This window comes from Gadus macrocephalus, chromosome 6 (assembly GCF_031168955.1).
Source record: "Gadus macrocephalus chromosome 6, ASM3116895v1".
NCBI classification, from domain to species: domain Eukaryota; kingdom Metazoa; phylum Chordata; class Actinopteri; order Gadiformes; family Gadidae; genus Gadus; species Gadus macrocephalus.
Window position 1 is genome coordinate 4,261,344 of NC_082387.1, and position 19,908 is coordinate 4,281,251.

Below are 19,908 nucleotides of genomic sequence, written 5' to 3' on the forward strand. Positions count from 1 at the left end.
ACTTGACTTCTCCATAAGTCTGCCAAGAACCGTTCTGTGGCCTGTACTGCATCACTTTTGGACCTTAGAAAATACACCAATATGGTACCTGAGTAGTCGTCTGTAAAAGACTGTGTATATTTGTGTCCATCTATGCTCGGTGTTCGCATGGGACCTGCTAAGTCAATGTGCACAAGTTCCAAAGGTTTCTTAGCCTTACTGTCTCGCTCCCTATTCCTTGTTTGGGTGAATTTTCCCTGTGTACACACTTCACAAAATGCTGGCCTTACTGCACCTCCCTCTATCTCCATGCCTTCCACTATACCCTGTAACTTCTGTCCATCTTCATAGTTACAATGACCCAAAATCTCATGCCAGGTTTGTACATCATGACACACACATTGTTTACATTGATCAACATTAATGCCAACAGTTGGCAAGCAAAACAAATTTCGACTTTCATGGATATCAAACCTGCTGCCATTGTTGGTAACCATGCGACTGTCCTCTTTCTGAAAGGTGATTGTCGCTCCTCCGTTTACTGCTCTTGCAACTGAAAAGATGTCGTGCGGGTATGAAGGTATGTACAGCGCGTCTCGAAGTGGCGTCCGGCGTTGTCTAGTATGTAGATCGCTGCACTTGGTTCCGTCGGCCAACTCCACTGAATGGGACTCGGGCCGGAATGAGTCATCGAAGCTCTTGATCTTTCCAATGTCATTGACAATGTGGGATGTCCACCATGATGTCCTTCATGCTCACATTGTCCGGTGGTTTCTTTCTTTTGGTGTGGTTGACCTTGAAGAGTTGATCCTGGTTGCTATTCGGTTCCTCTGCGACTCTTCTGGCTCCATCTTGAGTCCTCTTTTTCCTGCATATAGATTCTTGGTGTGTGTTGGTCTTGCAGTAACCGCACCACACTTTTATGGAGCATGCTCTTGACTTGTGTCCTTTTAGTCCACATCTGTAGCATGTTACGTCGGTGTCTTCACTTTTTCTGCTGCTGCTGGCGTGCGTTTTGGCGGGGCCTCAGCTTGGCCTCACACTTGTCTTCATCACGTTGTCTGCCGATTCTACTGTTTATTTTCTCTGACTCTTCATAAATCCGTAGCCTTCTCTTGAAGTCTGTGAATGTAACATTATCTTCATTCGGTATTACGTGGACAGCTCGTGTCTTGAAGGAGTCTTGTAGTCCGTTTAATACCATGGCTATGGTCAGTCCATCACTCATGGTCTCCCCTGCATCGCTCAAAGCAGTAATGACATTCTCCGCTCTTATCATATAGTCAGTAGCACTCTCATTCTCTGTCATGCTTAACTTGGTCAAAAACGTGTAATAGTTAATTATTCTAGGCTTGCTTTTTCCCGAATAATGTTCCCTCAATATTCCCAGGGCTTTCCTGCCGTCATCGGCTGCATCGTGCCTGATCAGCTATAGGCTCTTATCGTCTATCAGTCTTACCAGTTCAGCATAACAATCAGCATTCTTCGCGCCATCTTTGGCTAGCTGTCCTGCGTTGGCGCCGGCAGGCTCAATCAATATTGTCCCTTTTAGCTTATGAATGTGCAAGTGGCCTAGGAATCTTGTTTCCCACAGTTCATATTTGTCTTCTGATCCATCGAATATGAGCTTTGTTTTAATGATTCCTGCCGTTGTGCTTGCCATTTTTGCTTTCGCGCCAATTCGTGCGAGATGCTTGTTATACTTTCATTGTGTCCAAGCGCTTCCTGGGCCCATAACTCCTCTTCTCTGGTGTGGTGAAGAATAAGCAGATCGACATGTTTTCTTTAGCCTTTGGCGTATTTATTCTCTAGAATACATGACTGAATACTGTCCAGTCAGTTCCAACAACAACAAAAGAACAACGGGACAGTTGACCCGCGCGTTGCTTCACAAGAACGTAGTAACGTCATCACGTTGTCCCTTCAAAGTAAGGGCGTAATCATATATTAACACTTGACACATATATTAACACTTAACACAGTCAGTCGCCAGTGACGTTTATTGGAACCAGGAAAACTTGAGAAACGTCACTAGAACATTTGAGCCTGGGGGCATGCAGGACAGCTGTACAAATGATCTCTGTCGGGTCTCCCAACACAACCCTCGTGGTACCACCTTCCACAGGTGACACACTAGATCTGAAACACAACAATTCCCCTAAGGATTAATAAAGTAAAACTTATTCATGTTATCTTAAACCGAGGTCATATTAAATGGGACAAAAGTTCAGTGTAAATATCTATGTCAAATGTGTGTCTTCTCCTGTACCAGACAGGTTGGGATAAAGAGCAGAATAAAGACATTGTTGATTTATACCATGGTTTATTATTTTTTTGTTCATTTAATGCATTTATCTATTTAATATATACTAAGACTGTTTTAACATACACAGACATGCAAAGACACAGGCAAGGTATGTATATATGTCAATAAGACCTGGTTTAAGACATAGTTATATTGACATCCATGTTACATTAAGCTGCTGTTTAACATTCAGACCCTAATTCACATGAATTTAGGCAGATCTCGCTGGTACTTGTTTACATCATGCCTTCTGCCAACAACCTGAGCCAAGAACGATGGCTGATCTAAATCAGTAAAAAAATAGAAAACTGTGGTGTTATAACAATAACTTACCCAGTCAGTGGCGTCAGGTCTGTCTTGAGACCCTCCTCCTCGCGCTTCTTCTCCCTCTCCACAGCAGTGGCACAGCTCACTGAGATCATCTGGTTAAGATATGTTATTGATTGCACATAATATTTTCTTCTTATTTCCATGGGGAAATATACCATGAGTGATACATGATACATCATTTCAATTATGATATTTGAAAACCTCATGGGTTAATAGAAGTTTGAAAAGGGTTAACATACCAGCCTCATTGAGAAGTGTTACAGAATTTTCCCCATCTGTAGTTAACCACTGCCGCTTCAGAGTTTGGGAAAGTAGGAGACTCCTCTGCCAGGACTTTCTCAGCATACTAAGAACATGTTAGAATAAATGAATATTCAAAACATACTGGCCCAGTTTAACTTAATCAATATTCATCAACTGTATGTCTCTCTAGGAGTTTATGTTTCCATAAAGAAATATGCAATTCAATAACTTACTTTGATGGCAAATATTCCACATGAAGTGAAATCCTGCTGTAAGCTATGTGGCACAGTGTTTGCTTCCCACCTGGACACCATTCAGCTCCTTGCTCTCATGAATGCTCTGAGAAGTAGACAAAAAGCAGCAAATTATTATGCAATCCTGAATCATCCAGTCCAGCACAATGGAAAGCACCACAGATCCCAGTCACCAGAGCACGAGCTGCACTCATGCACCACCATGGACAGTACCACAGCTCTCACACACCTGCACAGCATCCTCCCATCAGTCAAGGTCATTCCCTTCACCTGTTTCACCCATACTCCAATGGTTAAATTAAATAACAGCATTCCGCCTGCCGGGGTCAGGCCATAGAACACAACTGTTACCTTGTGGTCTGTAGACATCTTTTTATCTTGGAGCCGTCGTTGCCGAGTGGATCCAGCACAAGGCTCCTCTGTTCTGAGGGGAAGATGACCTAGAGAAATTTGGATAAGCACATTGTGCATGTTTCACATTCACAAATCCTAATAAAATCATGGATGTGCCTTGGAAATTAAAATATGAATATATAGGGTAAGATATAGTTTAACTTACTGTGAGTATCCAATATTTTGGGTCATTCACTATCCCCAGAATGACTCCATACAATGATGGATTACATTTCTAAAATAAAACACAATTCACTGTTAAAGGAACAACCACAATATACAGTAAATCCTCAATCAGTAAAAAAAACACCTGAGCCTACCCTTAGAATTGCAGTCTTCCTGTTCCATATTTTTGTCATTGTGTATGTATCAATGGCAAGTGCCTTTTTGCCCCCTTGGCTATTATGCTTTGGGACCATTCTAAGGAGCGTGGCATTAATCACCTGGGGAAAGCAAATCCATTTGAAAATGAAGTCAGTTAACTTATGGTGTACTAGCCTTTGGAGATTTCCTTGTTGTATGAGTTAACTAAAGGAGACAAAAATACTGAAGCTTACCTCACTCTCGAATTCCTGACCCGGAGTTGTCCTACAGATGTCCAAATAAAACAGCTTGTAAGGACCAATTCTGGACAGCAAAACATGATTTTTTTTGCCGTCCCAAGCCTCTGCAACATCTTACATGAAAAAAAAGAAAATGTTATAATTATTCAATCGATTCAATATTTTCCCTCCAGCTGTTTTGTTTGTTACCTGAACTTTTACGGTTGAACATTTACATTAAAATGTACAATATCAGAGTGAGCTTCATAGCGTTACAAACATTTCTCTGAAGTGGAGGTGGCGGCAGGTGGAGCTGAGCCGGCAGGTGGAGTGGAGGTGGCAGGTGGAGTGGAGGTGGCAGCAATTCATCTTACTGAGCCGACCTGAAACCATCACATTTGACACTGTTTGCGACTTTTTTTTTAAGCTAACTAGCTCTATATCCTGCCGATTTTAACATGTATTTAAAAACTGGATTACTATTTTTAACTGACGGGACTTTCTACACCGTCCGGTTGAGTGATTACTACCGCTGCTTTGAAAGACAGTTGATGCACGAGGTGCCGACTCCGAGCCTGTCTGCACACCGTCTGCAGCAGCAGCTGACAGAGTTTTCGGTTGGACGGATACTGAGTTGAAGGAGTTTTTTTTAACCCAAAGACAGTGAAGGTACAACACTTTATAAAGGCCTACAGTCCAGTGTTAAGATATGACCAAAATACAAGCTGTGGTCGCTCACACTAATAGCCGCGGCTATTAGGTATGCAAAAAATGTACGGAATCCATGTGGATTCCGTATGGAATTCCTGCCAAACCGCACGGATTCCGTACGGTTTCCGTGCGGTTTAGCACTTTTCCTGCGCCATTCTATGGCCAGTTTGTGGCCTTCTTGGCTTTCCATACTTCCTATATGCCCCATTGTACCGATCATGGTTGTAGTTCCATTAGACATCCACTGGCGGTGATCGCGGGCGAGTCCAGATTGAAAGGAAGTCTATGGGGCTAGACGGCTAAATATATCTCTTCCTTGCTTGTCTTTGAAATATCGCAAATTGTATTGTAGATTCCGCAAGTTCAATATAGATTATAGCTCAAAAGCCAAATGAATGAGTACTTATGTCCTTTCGATTTGTTACAGTTTGGGCCGTTGTTGGCCGTACACGCTAGCATTCTGCTAATGAATGCTGATTGGTCAGGGACGGACTTGCGACTGATTACGACCAGCGACCCCTCTTGATGACATCTGAAGCTGAAGCACAATCGGAGGACTTTCCGTCGAAGTTAATTTTTGCGTACTGTATTTATATTTTCCTGCAGGCACTTTTATTTTTTATAGTTATGTATGGTAAAGTACATGGGTACAAATGGAATTTCTTCCATTTCTTGTGTTCAATGTTCAATGTGTTATATACATGAGGTATGACAACCTTAAATAATACAGTCAATGTCCCGCTCAATATCATTTCATTCGTCATTGTCTATTTTTTCGAAAATAAAGATAGTTTAAAAAGAAAAAAGCCTTGTAAATGTGCAATGATAAACTGCTCCATCAGTGGAAACGGATCGTCCTTTGTTTCGTTTCCCAAGGACAGAATAAGGTAACGTTGTTGCTTGCTCCTGTATGAATGGTCCTAGGCTACCTGAGGCTGCACCTGGTAAGGAAAGTTGCGCTGGAGCCCGGGTAAAATCTCACATGGCTTATTCAAGTTGCGCGCTAGACATTCTCTAAAGTGTCGAGGCTCAAGCACTTAACTTACCTTAACCGATTGTTCCATACAAATTGTTTGTTAACGATTTAACAACTTCAACATCTTCTATTACTGTAGTTTTTTTTTGTAGGACTTACTAGGTCATGGGCTAATGACCTTGCACAGAGGGAAAACCATCTGCACCACTTGTCATTGATTTCTATGCATTCACTGATCTTTACAGATGGGTTTATTTTAAGCCATTGAATTTAATTTCTCTGCCCTGCAACACATTATAAGCTACACATGTTGGTTTGTTAAATGAGCAGTATGGTCTAGGTCACATTGTGTTACGACCCACCCCGTTGGTGCCCAGGGGGAAGGGGGGGGGGCAACAATTAATATAAAACCGGGTGTTTAAAGAACAGAAGAGAGTAGCAGGATTTCAACCAATATACCATTTATTGCATAACTGAGTCCTATATTAACACAGAAAGAACCAATAACACTATCCCTCCACTGAGGGAGCAATGCCACGACGAAGAGCCCACGTAGCTCTGACTCGCGACCGACAGCGACCCCAACTCTGTTCGCCTATCTGGCCCACTGGCCATGTCGGCTTTCATCCCTGCAGCTTTATAGCAATCCACGTGATTGCTGAGGGGCTGCAGGTGTGTCTGATCAGTCGGATGGGGAGGGTGGTACCTGGAACAGCACACAAAACAGCAGAGGAAAAACACGCACGTAACACATTGAAACAATAATTATACAAACATTATACCAACATAGCAACAGGCAAGTTTATTCAAACATCACACTAACAAGAACAGTAACTAATAGTAAATAAACAAAAAAATTAGAAATTATTCAACAACACTGAACATACTGAACAGAGGCAGGGGAAAAGGACAGAGGAAGAAGACTTGTCCGTTGTCACAGCATCAAGGTCCAACTGTAGAGATCAAGAAAGGAAGAAGCATGAGGAGGAGAACAGAACACTGTGCTCTCTAGGAGATTGTTTACTGATGTAAACTAAGTTTATGCAGTCTTAAGTTACAATTATGATTCAAATCCAGGTTTCTATTTCAGGAGAAAGATAGATAATCAGCCGACAGCCAGCTGATAGCAGCTAGCACTAGATAGAAATCAATAGCGATGTCGTTACTAAAAAATAAGCTTTATCATCGGCACTAGTGAGGATTAAAAAAAAACACTCTGTAAGTAACATACATATGTAAAACATTCGCGCCTTTCTTTTTTTTTTTCATTAGCTCACTAAAACTCTGTAACGGGTGTATTACGCAAAAAAAGCCTTACCTCCAACAGCTTGTTATCATTGCGGATGCCACGAGAAAAGGGAATGATGCGGAAGTGCCGAAGTGATTCAGACACTGCCGTAAAGCAGTATCTCTGACAGTATGACAATGTGTGACGTCATCGCATTTTTTAAACACCTTTTTAGAACAGATACATGACCTTAAAAAATGCAATATTCAGCTGAGTTTATTATCTTAGCCTCACCTTTTGAACGCAACTTTTCAAATTACAAAATTACTAATTACATTGTGAGAAAAGGGGATTCTGAGGGTAAAACCCCATAGGCTCCCATTCATTCTGGACTCGCCTGCGAGCGCCCCGCGTGGACAGATATTATTACTGCAACCAGTCCAGAAAACCGGAACTAACCAGCGAGTGCTTATTCTCCTCATATTAGACACTCCCTGGTGGTACCTACACCGGTTCCGTCATTGTTGGTCTGTAGTGCCATAAAGCAATTCGGTGCTTCGCGAGACCCGAGACTCCTGCGAGAGTGGGCGGCGGGTCGCTGGGAGAAACTTGCATATTCCCTTTTTCCGCCAAGAAGCCCAAGGGGGAGTCGAAACAGGGACCAATCGACTCATAAAGTGTTCTAGAACCATCACAATGACTCTTAACCTGTTATATTAAGGTAAATTAAGCCAAAAAAGTTGCATAGTTCCCCTTTAAATCATTGAACAACCTCAACATTGCAACCACTAGCTTGTTTAATGCTTTAAATTGTATACATGTAAAACAAGTATGAAAGTCATGTAGAAGGTAAATTTACCTTCATGTCCTTGACAAAAAAAAACACAATAGATCCTTTAGAACAGTGGTTTTCAAACTGTGGGGGGCGCCAGAGTTCTTCAGGGGGGGCGCGACGTGAGAAAAAAATAAACCCGAAAAAAACACTGAAAGTCGATGATTAAAATCATCAGTCGTACTTCAACTGAAGTACGAAGTAACATAATAACTAAATCAATTTTCAACCGTTTATCTTTGTGCAAACCATTTAACAAATCTACACACTTGTATCTTCAGTAATATCTAAACAGAATTTCGATATCATTTAAAATTTCTTCAGAATCACAGTTTTTGTTTCATACCGCTTCGTTTACAGCTGTTTTCATTGAAGACGTCAGCCCATTCTGATACACCTACTTCTAGACATCGTAACTCATTCATTTTTCAACCGTTTACGATCGTTCAAACCATTAAACAAATCTACACACTTGTATCTTCAAAACTATCTAAACGTATCTATCTAAATCTACTTTTTTCAGAATCACAGTTTTAGTTTCAAACCGGCATTGTTTTCAGTTGCTTAGAATAATTTAGGTCACCATAGCAACGCCGGTAAACAAACCACGCCGAATAGTCGAATCTCTGGACTGAAAAGGCAGATCTGATTCGACTCAGAAAATTCAGAGTCGGGGACCCTGAATGAATCTGTGTAAACTGGCAGTTTACACAGATTAAGATGCTCAAATGTATTTAAAAAAGGTTAAGCTAAAACCTGCTTAGATAAAGTTGTTAAATTGTGTTAAGAAATGTGTTTAAAAACGCACAAAGATGTTGTAATGTTTCAAAAATATGTTTAAAAAATACGTTTCAAAGATATGTTTCAAATGTTTTAAAATTATGATCAGAGATGTTTAAAATAATTACGATAGCTTTCAAAACACAGGTATTTAGAACATTATTTTTTTTGGGTGGGGGGGGGGGGCTCAGCTGAAATTTTTTCTCTGAGGGGGGGCTCACTCTCGCACTTTGAAAACCCCTGCTTTAGAAAACACTTATTTAAACATCTGAAAATACATCTTCCTGAATTATTGTAAAATAGTAAGTAAATATGGCCTTTATTTTAGAAAATGGTTAAAATTTCAGCATTGTAAATCTCACATAAATCCGCTGAGTCGCAATACCCTGTTTCTAGGGGCCCTATTGTAGGTGCTCATTAACCTGTTTCTAGGGGCCCTATTGTAGGTGCTCATTACCCTGTTTCTAGGCGCCTTATTGTAGGTGTTCATTACCCTATTTCTAGGGGCCCTATTGAAAGTTATCATTACCCTGTTTCTAGGGGCCCTATTGAAGGTGTTCATGACCTTGTTTCTAGGGGCCCTATTGAAGGTGTTCATGACTCTGTTTCTAGGGGCCCTATTGAAAGTGTTCATCTAGTACCCTGTTTCTAGGAGCCCTATTGAAGGTCCATTTACCAGAGCAGCACCAGAATAGACCAATAGTCCTCGAAAATGTACCTTACAACGGAAACCAGCGTAATAAGGTCACCTTCAAACGCAATAAGCCATTTTTTAATCCACATTTAAATGAAAAAGACTGGCAACAAGCTCACAGAGGTAACTTATTATTACTGTAGCCTACCGTGTGACTTACAGCTTTGACCCACTTTGAGGTAAAAACAAAGCAGAAAACGTCTGGCGTTCTGCTAGAAGGGTAGGACCATGTCTCTCTTGACCTAAGAGGACACTGTACTACATGTATCACCGTAAACATTAACGCTGAGGTAACCTTTTCAATAAATACACACATATACCTCCTATATACTGGCCTGGTCTTACAGGAAGTACTACCATCAATGGCAGGAAGGTACAACACAATAAAAAAATAAGTACACTTGCTATTTGTTGTTAGAAGGGTTGCATAGTTCTGCGCACAATGAAACAGACACCCACATTTAGACGGAGCCACCACACTGTTTGTTTGTGTGTGTGTGTGTGTGTGTGTGTGTGTGTGTGTGTGTGTGTGTGTGTGTGTGTGTGTGTGTCCCATCTCCTATGGTGACCTCTCCTTCTCCGAGAGCCTAGCAGCAGAGGCAGTGGTGCCAGTCCAAAAAAGGGCGGTCCTCAGAAGACCCAGGAGACCGGGACCCACTGGGGCTGGAGACACAAGTGCTCCACCTCCTCCTGCAGCTGGTCGAAGGCCTTGTCCAGATGGTCGTTGACGATGGTCAGGTCAAAGTAGTGGCTGTACGCCCGGCGGATCCTAGCGCTCTCATCCACTGTCTTCTTCAGATCGTTCTCCTGTTGGATGAAGAGCGTTGCGTGAGGAAGCGCTCGCCACTACTATAGACCACTGAAGAGTATGTCCCGCCTCCGAGTTACCTGGTTCCATCAGTCAAATGTCTATGGGAAATAACATGGGTTTTTTGAATGATCGTACACAACAAACTCTGTAGATGGCGAAGAAGTTAAAGCTGCTCACGTTTTAACACACTTTTTCCATCTAGATTCCACTAGAGTTTTGGATTGTCGGTGTTGTTACTATTATTAATGCTAACCAGGAGCTAGTTCTGATCTGCGCAGACTTCATACGTCATACTTGTTAGGGAGGAGGGATATGCTCGTAACCACTCACCACCTAACGTGATGGTCATTTCACGCTTGATTTCAGTGGTCTATAAAACTTAATCGATGGCGACGTTCAGCCTCTTTTTTTTTAATTATAGAGGAATCAGAGACGAGTCAATGTCTCATGTGTTCTCTTTAGTTTTATTTTGCATGACCTTGATCAGAACTGGAACGTCTTCAGAATTTCTTAAAAACCTATCAAACATGACGATTTCACACATGAACGAGCAGCGTTGGTGCCACCTACGTAGGCGGGCTCTGGTGCTGTCATGCCAAATTTGTACCGGCTGCCAAATTTGTACCGGGCGCGTCATCAATACGTAATCCATTCCAAACCTGCCTGGCAACAGATGATCGCGTTGTCCGTTGCCTGGCAACGGACGATCGCGTCGAATGACGTGAAAGGTTCCCGAACATTCGCGAACCTTCAAGCTCGTTCATTCGCACTAGTCCGTTATCTGTATTTTGCTATTTCGTCATTGACCTGCTTTAAACACTCAGATTACTTGCTAAATTTGATTAAACAATTAAATACAATACAAATATAAAGTAAAAACAAGTGTTATCTAGCGATCCGTTTTCTGTATTATGTTATTTCGTCTTTGGCAACAGGAGCGCAAATGTTTTTTGAAACCCGCTTTAAACACTCAGTTTACTAGCTAAATTTGATTAAACAATTCAATACAATACAAATATAAAGTAAAAACAAGCGTTATTTAGCCATCCGTTATCTGTATTATGTTATTTCGTCTTTGGCAACATGAGCGCGAATGTTTTTTTGAAACCTGCCCGGCAACGGACAACCCTTACGTAATCCGTGCCCGGTACAAATTTGGCAGCCGGTACAAATTTGGCATGACAGTGCCACTGAATTCCATTTCAAACTATGAAGCATTACCGTTGCTATGCAACCTTGACTGGGAGAATCGTGACGTCCTAAGTCTGAGCAGATCCGCGTTAGCATAATGCTTCTTCATAATAGTTAACTACTTTAACGGCATCGACAATCCATAACCCAAGTGGAATCTAGATTAAAAAGGTGTGTAGTTCAAAACGTGAGCAGCTTTTACTGCTTCGCCACCTACAGAGTTTGTTATATACGATCATGCAAAAAAACACGTTATTTCCCGTAGACATTTGACCGATGGAACCAGGAGCCCCGGGGCGGGACTTATTCTTCGGAGGTCTATTTAGTATTTATTGACACTACTCCAAAGCAAATTTGTGTATTTCATAAATGTCATTTGAAGGGCAGGTAGGGGTTTGGAATGTTTCTCAGGGATGCCTTGTTCACAAAAAAAATAAAGTTAAGGTGCAACATATGGAAAGGATTCAACGTTGGGGTTCGAACCAACAACCTTTTGGCTGGGCATTGAACACCCTAACCAGCCTCTTGCTCAGCGACCCAGGCTAAAGATCCAGAGGGAATTTTGATCAAGTATCTGGTTTTCTCACCGTGAGCAGTTTGGTGGTGAGTCCAGCATCCACCACTGCTTTGTGCATAGCTCGTAACGTATCAAGCTCTGGGGCAGCGATGAACACCACAAAGGGCATGAACTCTGCAGTCTTCAACACCTTCAGGGCCTGCAGCCCCAAACACATAACCATGCACCAAAGTTTGAGCGATGCTGGAAGTTATATTGTGGCTGTATTGGTGCCGTTGGGGTGCTCTTATTGGAAACAAAAGGTAAGTAGGACATTTTGCAAAGGTTCATGAATTGCACTGGAGCACTAGCGGTGTTCAACAGCATGTGAAGAAAAGCACAAGCAATAAAAAAAATAAAGGAATCCATTACCAGATTCTGGCCTTCAGTTATCATAAATAGCAAAAACCTTTTGATATATTTTGTTTTTGTTTAAACCTTGTCATACGGTGGTCCTTATCTGAAGCAAAGGCATCCAGTATAGTCATACATTTTTTTTAATGTGGTGCAGTTTCCCTGCGGTCAGCAAATCCTAGTGTCATACTGTGATATATACCGTAACAGTGATCATTTTCATTTATACTGTGATATAATTCGATAAGCTATATTCCCCGGTTTTACTCAGTATTCCCAAAAATTGCGTAGTACAACTACATATCCTGATTAAATGTTATCCCATATTTCCCAATTGTTATATAAAACATAGTTCAAATCTATACATCTTATTCTTATCAAAATATATTTATGTAAATGACCTTCAGCGCCCCAGAAGGCGCCCCCCGTCCCCCCCTCCCTGAAATCCACCTGGGGGTTAACGTCCAGGATGCAGGTGCGTCTGGTGTCCACCACCTCATGGATGGAGTCCATCTTGGTGCCGTAGAGGTTGCCGTCGTACTCGCCGTGCTCAAGATAGCGGCTGTCCTTGATGTCCCGTTCCATGTCCGCCCGCGTCACGAAGCGGTATGCCTGGCCGTCCAGCTCCTCCTCCCGGGGGCGCCTGGAGGTGACTGAGGGGGAAAGACACAGGTCACCCTGCTGCTCGTTGGAGGCCCTTGTTGAACCTGCTCCTGCCTGTCACTCACAGGGGACGGTGGTCCCGTACTTCAGCGGGTTGATGACGATGAGCCGGTTCTTGAGGCTGCGTCGGCCCACCCCCTGGGCCCCGATCAGCACCAGGGTCTTCCTCTGGAACGGGGGCATGCGGGCCACCTCCTCATAGGTCTGCAGCTCATACCGGTCAAACTCTGACCGGTAGTGGGTAGGGGAACAGCGTTTTGGATCGTTAGTAGGACTTTCTGTACACTGCTTATTAGGGCTGTAACGATATGCGTATCAAAACCGAAATCGCTACACTCAAAGCCACAAACCTGTCTCGCGTGTGAGAAGGCCGAAGCGCGACCCTTTCTAACTCCCATTATCCTTCCAGTAACGTGATATGAGCCGTTAGTACCAGGGTTTCCGTTATCCGGGGTGTTTCCCAATGTCAAGGAAGCATGCTCAACGGCCTTTTAAGGACACTACGTCATAGAACGCCGACAAGCACTGTTCCAATGTTGAGGACACTCGAAAGCCGCGCCATTTTCGCGTCCTTTGTTTTTGAGAATTCCGAGATTTTTCAAGGATGCATCCATGGATGCATCGCTGCATCCTAGACGAGCCAAAACTACCCACAATCCTCTGCGTTCACACGCTGCACGGGATATTAAAAATGGGGGAAAGCAGTGCACGTTCAAATGTAAGTGAAGTTATACTAAAGTTTTCAGAAATATTTTGTGCCGTATCGGTTTTTATAGATTCATCATGTGTGTGCCAATGCCACCTGTGCCAATTTTCAAACGTTTTTGCAACTTAAAGGCACCCAGTGCAACTTTCGAGGCTTAAAAATAAACATTCAATTTCTAGTCTTTTTTACACGTAGTAAGTTTCAATAACTCCATACCATTACATACCGACATTTAAGCAGCAAAGATGAGACGTCGTTGTGTGGTGAGAACTGATACAAAATCGATAACAACAACAATGCCGACATTTTCTTTATTTTTTGTAACCTACAATAAATAAAGCAGGCTTCCAGTCAATGGAAAAATGGCTTCTCCCCACCGGCGATTGTTGTTGTTTACGATTTTCTATCAGTTCTCACCACACAACGACGTCTCATCTTTGCTCCTTGAATGTCGATATGTAATGGTATGGAGTTATTGAAACTTACCACGTGTAAAAAAGACTAGAAATTGAATGTTTATTTTTCATTGAATGATTACATAAAGTTGCACTGGGTGCCTTTAATGATACTCGTTGCTATATTTTGCATGGACGTAGCTGGTGTTAAACACCACTGTCACCAATGTCAATTTACTCACTCACAAGATTACATTATTTATGTGGTAATGGTAACCCTTCCTTTTACAGTCCCCTAATAACTAGGTATTTACCCGGTACATACATGGTAAATCATAGTGTATTACTGGGTACAATTACCACTGGTAATAAGAAGGTAAATACAGGTAGTTACCCGGCAAATACATGGTAAATCATATTGTATTACAGGGTAATTACCACTGGTAATAAGAAGGTAAATACAGAGGAATTATCCGGTAAATTATATTGTAAATTTCTGTGTAATTACCACTGGTAATAAGAAGGTAAATACAGAGGAATTACAGCTGAAGTACTAAGTAAAACCTCCACTATTACCCATCAACTGAACTAAGTAGCGTGTAGTTGTAACTGTTTTAGGTTGGTAATAACTCCGATATTGTGTACTTCCTAGGAAATTAGGCAACCAATTCTTAGAAACACCTATTATCCAAGGTTTATGTTGTTAACAGCCCAAGGTTAATGATGTACTATCTAGAAATTAGCATAGTACTTTCCAATAAAATACTTTTTCTTAGTTATTATTCGTAGCTACACCCATTTAGAAAGGGTTTATTCGATTTACCACTATGGAATTACTTACCCTCTGCAGGAACAGTTTTCCTCTAGTGTTATGGTACATCTTCTTAAATACTGGGTACAAAGCCGTTTGTTTCCATGGTATTACCAGGTTCTTACCATATAATTTATAATAGATACATTCCATTATCCATGTAGTCAACACAAACTTGTACCATGTACGTTCTGCGACGTTACCAAGTAAAACACACCAATTTACCCAGTAATTAAGCTGAAACTGTACTGTAAAAGGAAGCCTTGTTTATTTCCATGGTATTACCAGGTTCTTACCATATAATTTGTAATACATTATTCCCTTTTCCATGCAGTCAACACAAACTTGTACCATGTACGTTCTGCGACGTTACCAAGTAAAACATGACAATTTACCCAGTAATTAAGCTGAAACTGTACTGTAAAAGGAAGCCTAGTTTGTTTCCATGGTATTACCAGGTTCTTACCATATAATTCGTAATACATTATTCCCTTTTCCATGCAGTCAACACAAACTTGTACCATGTACGTTCTGCGACGTTACCAAGTAAAACACGACAATTTACCCACTAAGTAAGCTGAAACTGTACTGTAAAAGGAAGCCTTGTTTGTTTCCATGGTATTACCAGGCTCTTACCATATAAGTTGTAACTGGTTATTCCCTTTTCCATGCAATCAACACAAACCATATATGTTCTGCAACATCGTTCACCAGTAGTTAAGCACTTTAATTGTTGTTATAAAACCCCAAACCACTGTTGATGAAAGGCATATTAAAATTAAACAAAATCAAAGGCTTATCTTTCAAACAATGCATATCTCACAAACAGGCACTGAAGAAATCGGACAAAAAAAAGAGCCGTCCACATCAACTCAATTTAAATGTTACTGATGGTGTTTTCATAAAACACATGACAGTGTTATGGCAAGTGACCACAAGGAAGACTGCTTCAACCTCTTCAATTTGAATGAGTGGTGAATGCCATGCAGCAATCTGCCTATGGGAGCATCTTTGTGGTCATTCGCAAACCAATGAGTCCACTCGATGAATGATAGATGACTCTTTAGTGTCTTCTCTGTGAGGTATCCCTGCAGTCTCCACATCTGGGATTTGAAGGCTGACCAAGACCTGACCAGGTACCTCCAAATCTCCCCTTCCATACTGTAATTAAGAATCAGAAGACAAGAAAATAAACATTAGGACTGTCAATTAATGAACATTTCTAGAACATGTAGAACTCAAAGATTATTTTGTTTATCATTTAAGAAAGGATGCTGGTCCTCTGGCCATTGTGTTTGGTCATATTGAAAAGAGAAAAAGGCATAGCCATAAATCACCCAAGTGGGTGCTACATATTGGTGGTGGTTAGTGAGGTCCCCCCTTCACTTTAGGCGTCTTTGAGTGTTATTAATTATTATTATTATTCATGTTTAACCTGTTTTCCTTTTATTCCTAGTCTGTTTTACATAGTTTTGAATGATGACTATATGCTCTGTAAGGTGACCTTGGGTGTCTTGAAAGGCGCCTCTAAATTAAATGTATTATTATTTATTATTATAAATACAGTTAATAGGACGGGAGGGGACAGGCTGTTAGCTCCGGTTAGCCCTTTAGCATCGAGCTAGCGGAGCTTCTGTCATTCAAATAACTCGGACATGTTGTTTAAAACCTATAACACCCAATTTATTAAAATATCCGGATTTAATCGGGCTCTCTCCCATAAGTACAGTTAATAGGACGGGAAGAGACAGGCTCTGTTAGCCCCGGTTAGCGCGATGCTAAAGAGCAGCTCTACCGGAGCATGCCACCTCAACAGGTGCAAGTTAGCCTCCGGTTTGATATTCGCCGGATATTCGGTTTACCACCCAATCGGATTCATCAACATAAGTGCAATACATTACGGGCTTAGTATGTTGAGGACGGTTTAGGACACCGTATCGCGAAAAATCACAAACACATGTTGGCGCCATCAATGTCTGTGCAACAACGTCATTTACGTTGTTAGGTAGCAGGCTGCTAGCCTGCTACCTGTTTTAGGAACCGTCAACAAATTACACTCACCGACTGGTGGCAGAGACGTTACCATGGAATTGTTTCAGGAAATTAATCACACAAATATATTGCAATATAGTTAATCATAATGCAGTTAATAGTTTAATATTCGACAATAATCGACTAAACTATATTTGAAATTATTAATTGCATCCCATTTAACAATAATGCAATATATTAGCAAAGTTACCTGTCGTAAGTAGCAGCCCACCATTGGAAACTACTACTACAATCAGGTGACAACATTTATTTTTTTGTGATTTTTATGTTATTTTATATGATTTATTTCCAGAAACCATGGTAACGTCTCTGCCACCAGTCGGTGAGTGTAACTTGTTGACGGTCCCTAAAACAGGTAGCAGCCAGAACGTAAATGACGTTGTTGCACAGACAATCGATGGCGACAACATGTGTTTGTGATTTTCGCGATACGGTGTCCTAAACCGTCTTCAACATACTAAGCCCGTAATGTATTGCACTTATGTTGATGAATCCGATTGGGTGGTAAACCGAATATCCGGCGAATATCAAACCGGAGGCTAACTTGCACCTGTTGAGGAGGCATGCTCCGGTAGAGCTGCTCTTTAGCATCGCGCTAACCGGGGCTAACAGAGCCTGTCTCTTCCCGTCCTATTAACTGTACTTATGGGAGAGAGCCCGATTAAATCCGGATATTTTAATAAATGGGTGTTATAGGTTTTAAACAACATGTCCGAGTTATTTGAATGACAGAAGCTCCGCTAGCTCGATGCTAACCGGAGCTAACAGCCTGTCCCCTCCCGTCCTATTAACTGTATTTATGGCTATGCCTTTTTCTCTTTTCAATATGACCAAACACAATGGCCAGAGGACCAGCATCCTTTCTTAACTGATGAACAAAATAATCTTTGAGTTCTACATGTTCTAGAAATGTTCATTAATTGACAGTCCTAATGTTTATTTTCTTGTCTTCTGATTCTTTATTACAGTATGGAAGGGGAGATTTGGAGGTACCTGGTCAGGTCTTGGTCAGCCTTCAAATCCCAGATGTGGAGACTGCAGGGATACCTCACAGAGAAGACACTAAAGAGTCATCTATCATTCATCGAGTGGACTCATTGGTTTGCAAATGACCACAAAGATGCTCCCATAGGCAGATTGCTGCATGTCATTCACCACTCATTCAAATTGTAGAGGTTGAAGCAGTCTTCCTTGTGGTCACTTGCCATAACACTGTCATGTGTTTTATGAAAACACCATCAGTAACATTTAAATTGAGTTGATGTGGACGGCTCTTTTTTTTGTCCGATTTCTTCAGTGCCTGTTTGTGAGATATGCATTGTTTGAAAGATAAGCCTTTGATTTTGTTTAATTTTAATATGCCTTTCATCAACAGTGGTTTGGGGTTTTATAACAACAATTAAAGTGCTTAACTACTGGTGAACGATGTTGCAGAACATATATGGTTTGTGTTGATTGCATGGAAAAGGGAATAACCAGTTACAACTTATATGGTAAGAGCCTGGTAATACCATGGAAACAAACGAGGCTTCCTTTTACAGTACAGTTTCAGCTTAATTACTGGGTAAATAGTCGTGTTTTACTTGGTAACGTCGCAGAACGTACATGGTACAAGTTTGTGTTGACTACATGGATAATGGAATGTATCTATTATAAATTATATGGTAAGAACCTGGTAATACCATGGAAACAAACGGCTTTGTACCCAGTATTTAAGAAGATGTACCATAACACTAGAGGAAAACCGTTCCTGCAGAGGTTGTTACCAGGTAAGTAATTCCATAGTGGTAAATCGAATAAACCCTTTCTAAATGGGTGTAGCTACGAATAATAACTAAGAAAAAGTATTTTATTGGAAAGTACTATGCTCATTTCTAGATAGTACATCATTAACCTTGGGCTGTTAACAACATAAACCTTGGATAATAGGTGTTTCCAAGAATTGGTTGCCTAATTTCCTAGGAAGTACACAATATCGGAGTTATTACCAACCTAAAACAGTTACAACTACACGCTACTAAGTTGAGTTGATGGGTAATAGTGTACCCATCAACTCAAGTAATAGTACTTCAGCTGTAATTCCTCTGTATTTACCTTCTTATTACCAGTGGTAATTACACAGTAATACACTATAATTTACCGGATAATTCCTCTGTATTTACCTTCTTATTACCAGTGGTAATTACCAAGTAATACACTATGATTTACCATGTATGTACCGGGTAAATACCTAGTTATTAGGGGACTGTAAAAGGAAGGGTTACTATTTATGTATACCTATTTATGTTTGTGTTTAATCTTTTTTTTTTAGGGTCAGCCCAGCAAACGCGGCATAATAGTAATCAACCATACTGTAAATGTGATGCATGCATTAAGTTCTCAGACAATTTCACTTAGTTTTATAAAAATTGAATGGATTTTTTTTTTTTAATAGACATCCGATCAACCGCAACAAAGCTTTTGTGACTTCCTCAAAGAGGCTCAATGCGAAGGAGACATGACCGCATTCATAACAGACAAAAGTCAAATAAATGTCGATCAGCTTGATTGCTGCCATGTTTAATTCATAGGCGCACATGTGTTTACAAGCGGAAACGCAGTATTAAAAAGCGGAAGCGTATGGAGATAGAATCATACCAAAACCCTGCACGCACGCAAAACGTGTTTTGCTCACGCATAACGATTCACACGCACACAAAACGTGTTTTACTCACGCACAATGATTCACACACACGCTCAGTGTGGTTTGCAAATACCACACTGAAAAAACCTTTTCTAAGCTATAAAAATGGTTACTAACGTGTCGAAATATTTTTTTTATTTCTTTGTTATGTTAATTCAAGCTATAAATACGTTTATTTGTCTATAGAAAATAATCGGAGGTAACTTCCGTCCAGCCACAGTACTTCCGTCACACCTGGGTGTTCTGTCACGCCAGGGTGTTGTTCTCCGGGGCTGCAGCTGGACCCTACTCCGCTCGTCCACTCACTCGCTGACGACACACACACACACACACACACACACACACACACACACACACACACACACACACACACACACACACACACACACACACACACACACACACACACACACACACAC

General features: G+C 41.2%; 1 protein-coding gene and 3 long non-coding RNA genes across 8 annotated transcripts in view; 1 reads left to right on the forward strand and 3 right to left on the reverse strand.

Moving 5' to 3' along the window:
* Positions 1–1,780: 1,780 nt before the first annotated feature.
* Positions 1,781–7,872, reverse strand: LOC132458766 (uncharacterized). The gene is made up of 8 exons (XR_009525942.1): positions 4,327–7,872; positions 3,825–4,180; positions 3,671–3,739; positions 3,463–3,551; positions 3,091–3,196; positions 2,854–2,960; positions 2,618–2,706; positions 1,781–2,118 (listed from the first exon to the last, which is right to left on the reverse strand). It is a non-coding gene; the product is annotated as an uncharacterized LOC132458766 (long non-coding RNA).
* Positions 7,873–8,876: 1,004 nt separating this feature from the next.
* The window catches only part of LOC132458726 (protein PALS2-like), a 70,075-nt gene continuing 59,043 nt past the window's right edge, over positions 8,877–19,908 (reverse strand). For 4 of the 5 annotated variants that reach the window (XM_060052996.1, XM_060052997.1, XM_060052995.1 and 1 more), the window contains 4 exons: positions 12,908–13,069; positions 12,630–12,832; positions 11,857–11,985; positions 8,877–10,074 (listed from right to left, as the gene is read on the reverse strand). In XM_060052996.1, the coding sequence (XP_059908979.1) occupies positions 9,898–10,074; positions 11,857–11,985; positions 12,630–12,832; positions 12,908–13,069 (671 nt within the window). In that variant the 3' untranslated portion in view covers positions 8,877–9,897. Of the gene's footprint in view, positions 10,075–11,856; positions 12,072–12,629; positions 12,833–12,907; positions 13,070–19,908 lie in introns of all 5 variants that reach the window. The other variant, XR_009525930.1, reaches the window with a different exon arrangement.
* On the reverse strand, positions 15,461–16,789 carry LOC132458765 (uncharacterized). The gene is made up of 2 exons (XR_009525941.1): positions 16,656–16,789; positions 15,461–15,915 (listed from the first exon to the last, which is right to left on the reverse strand). It is a non-coding gene; the product is annotated as an uncharacterized LOC132458765 (long non-coding RNA).
* Positions 17,286–18,059, forward strand: LOC132458770 (uncharacterized). The gene is made up of 2 exons (XR_009525946.1): positions 17,286–17,952; positions 17,989–18,059. It is a non-coding gene; the product is annotated as an uncharacterized LOC132458770 (long non-coding RNA).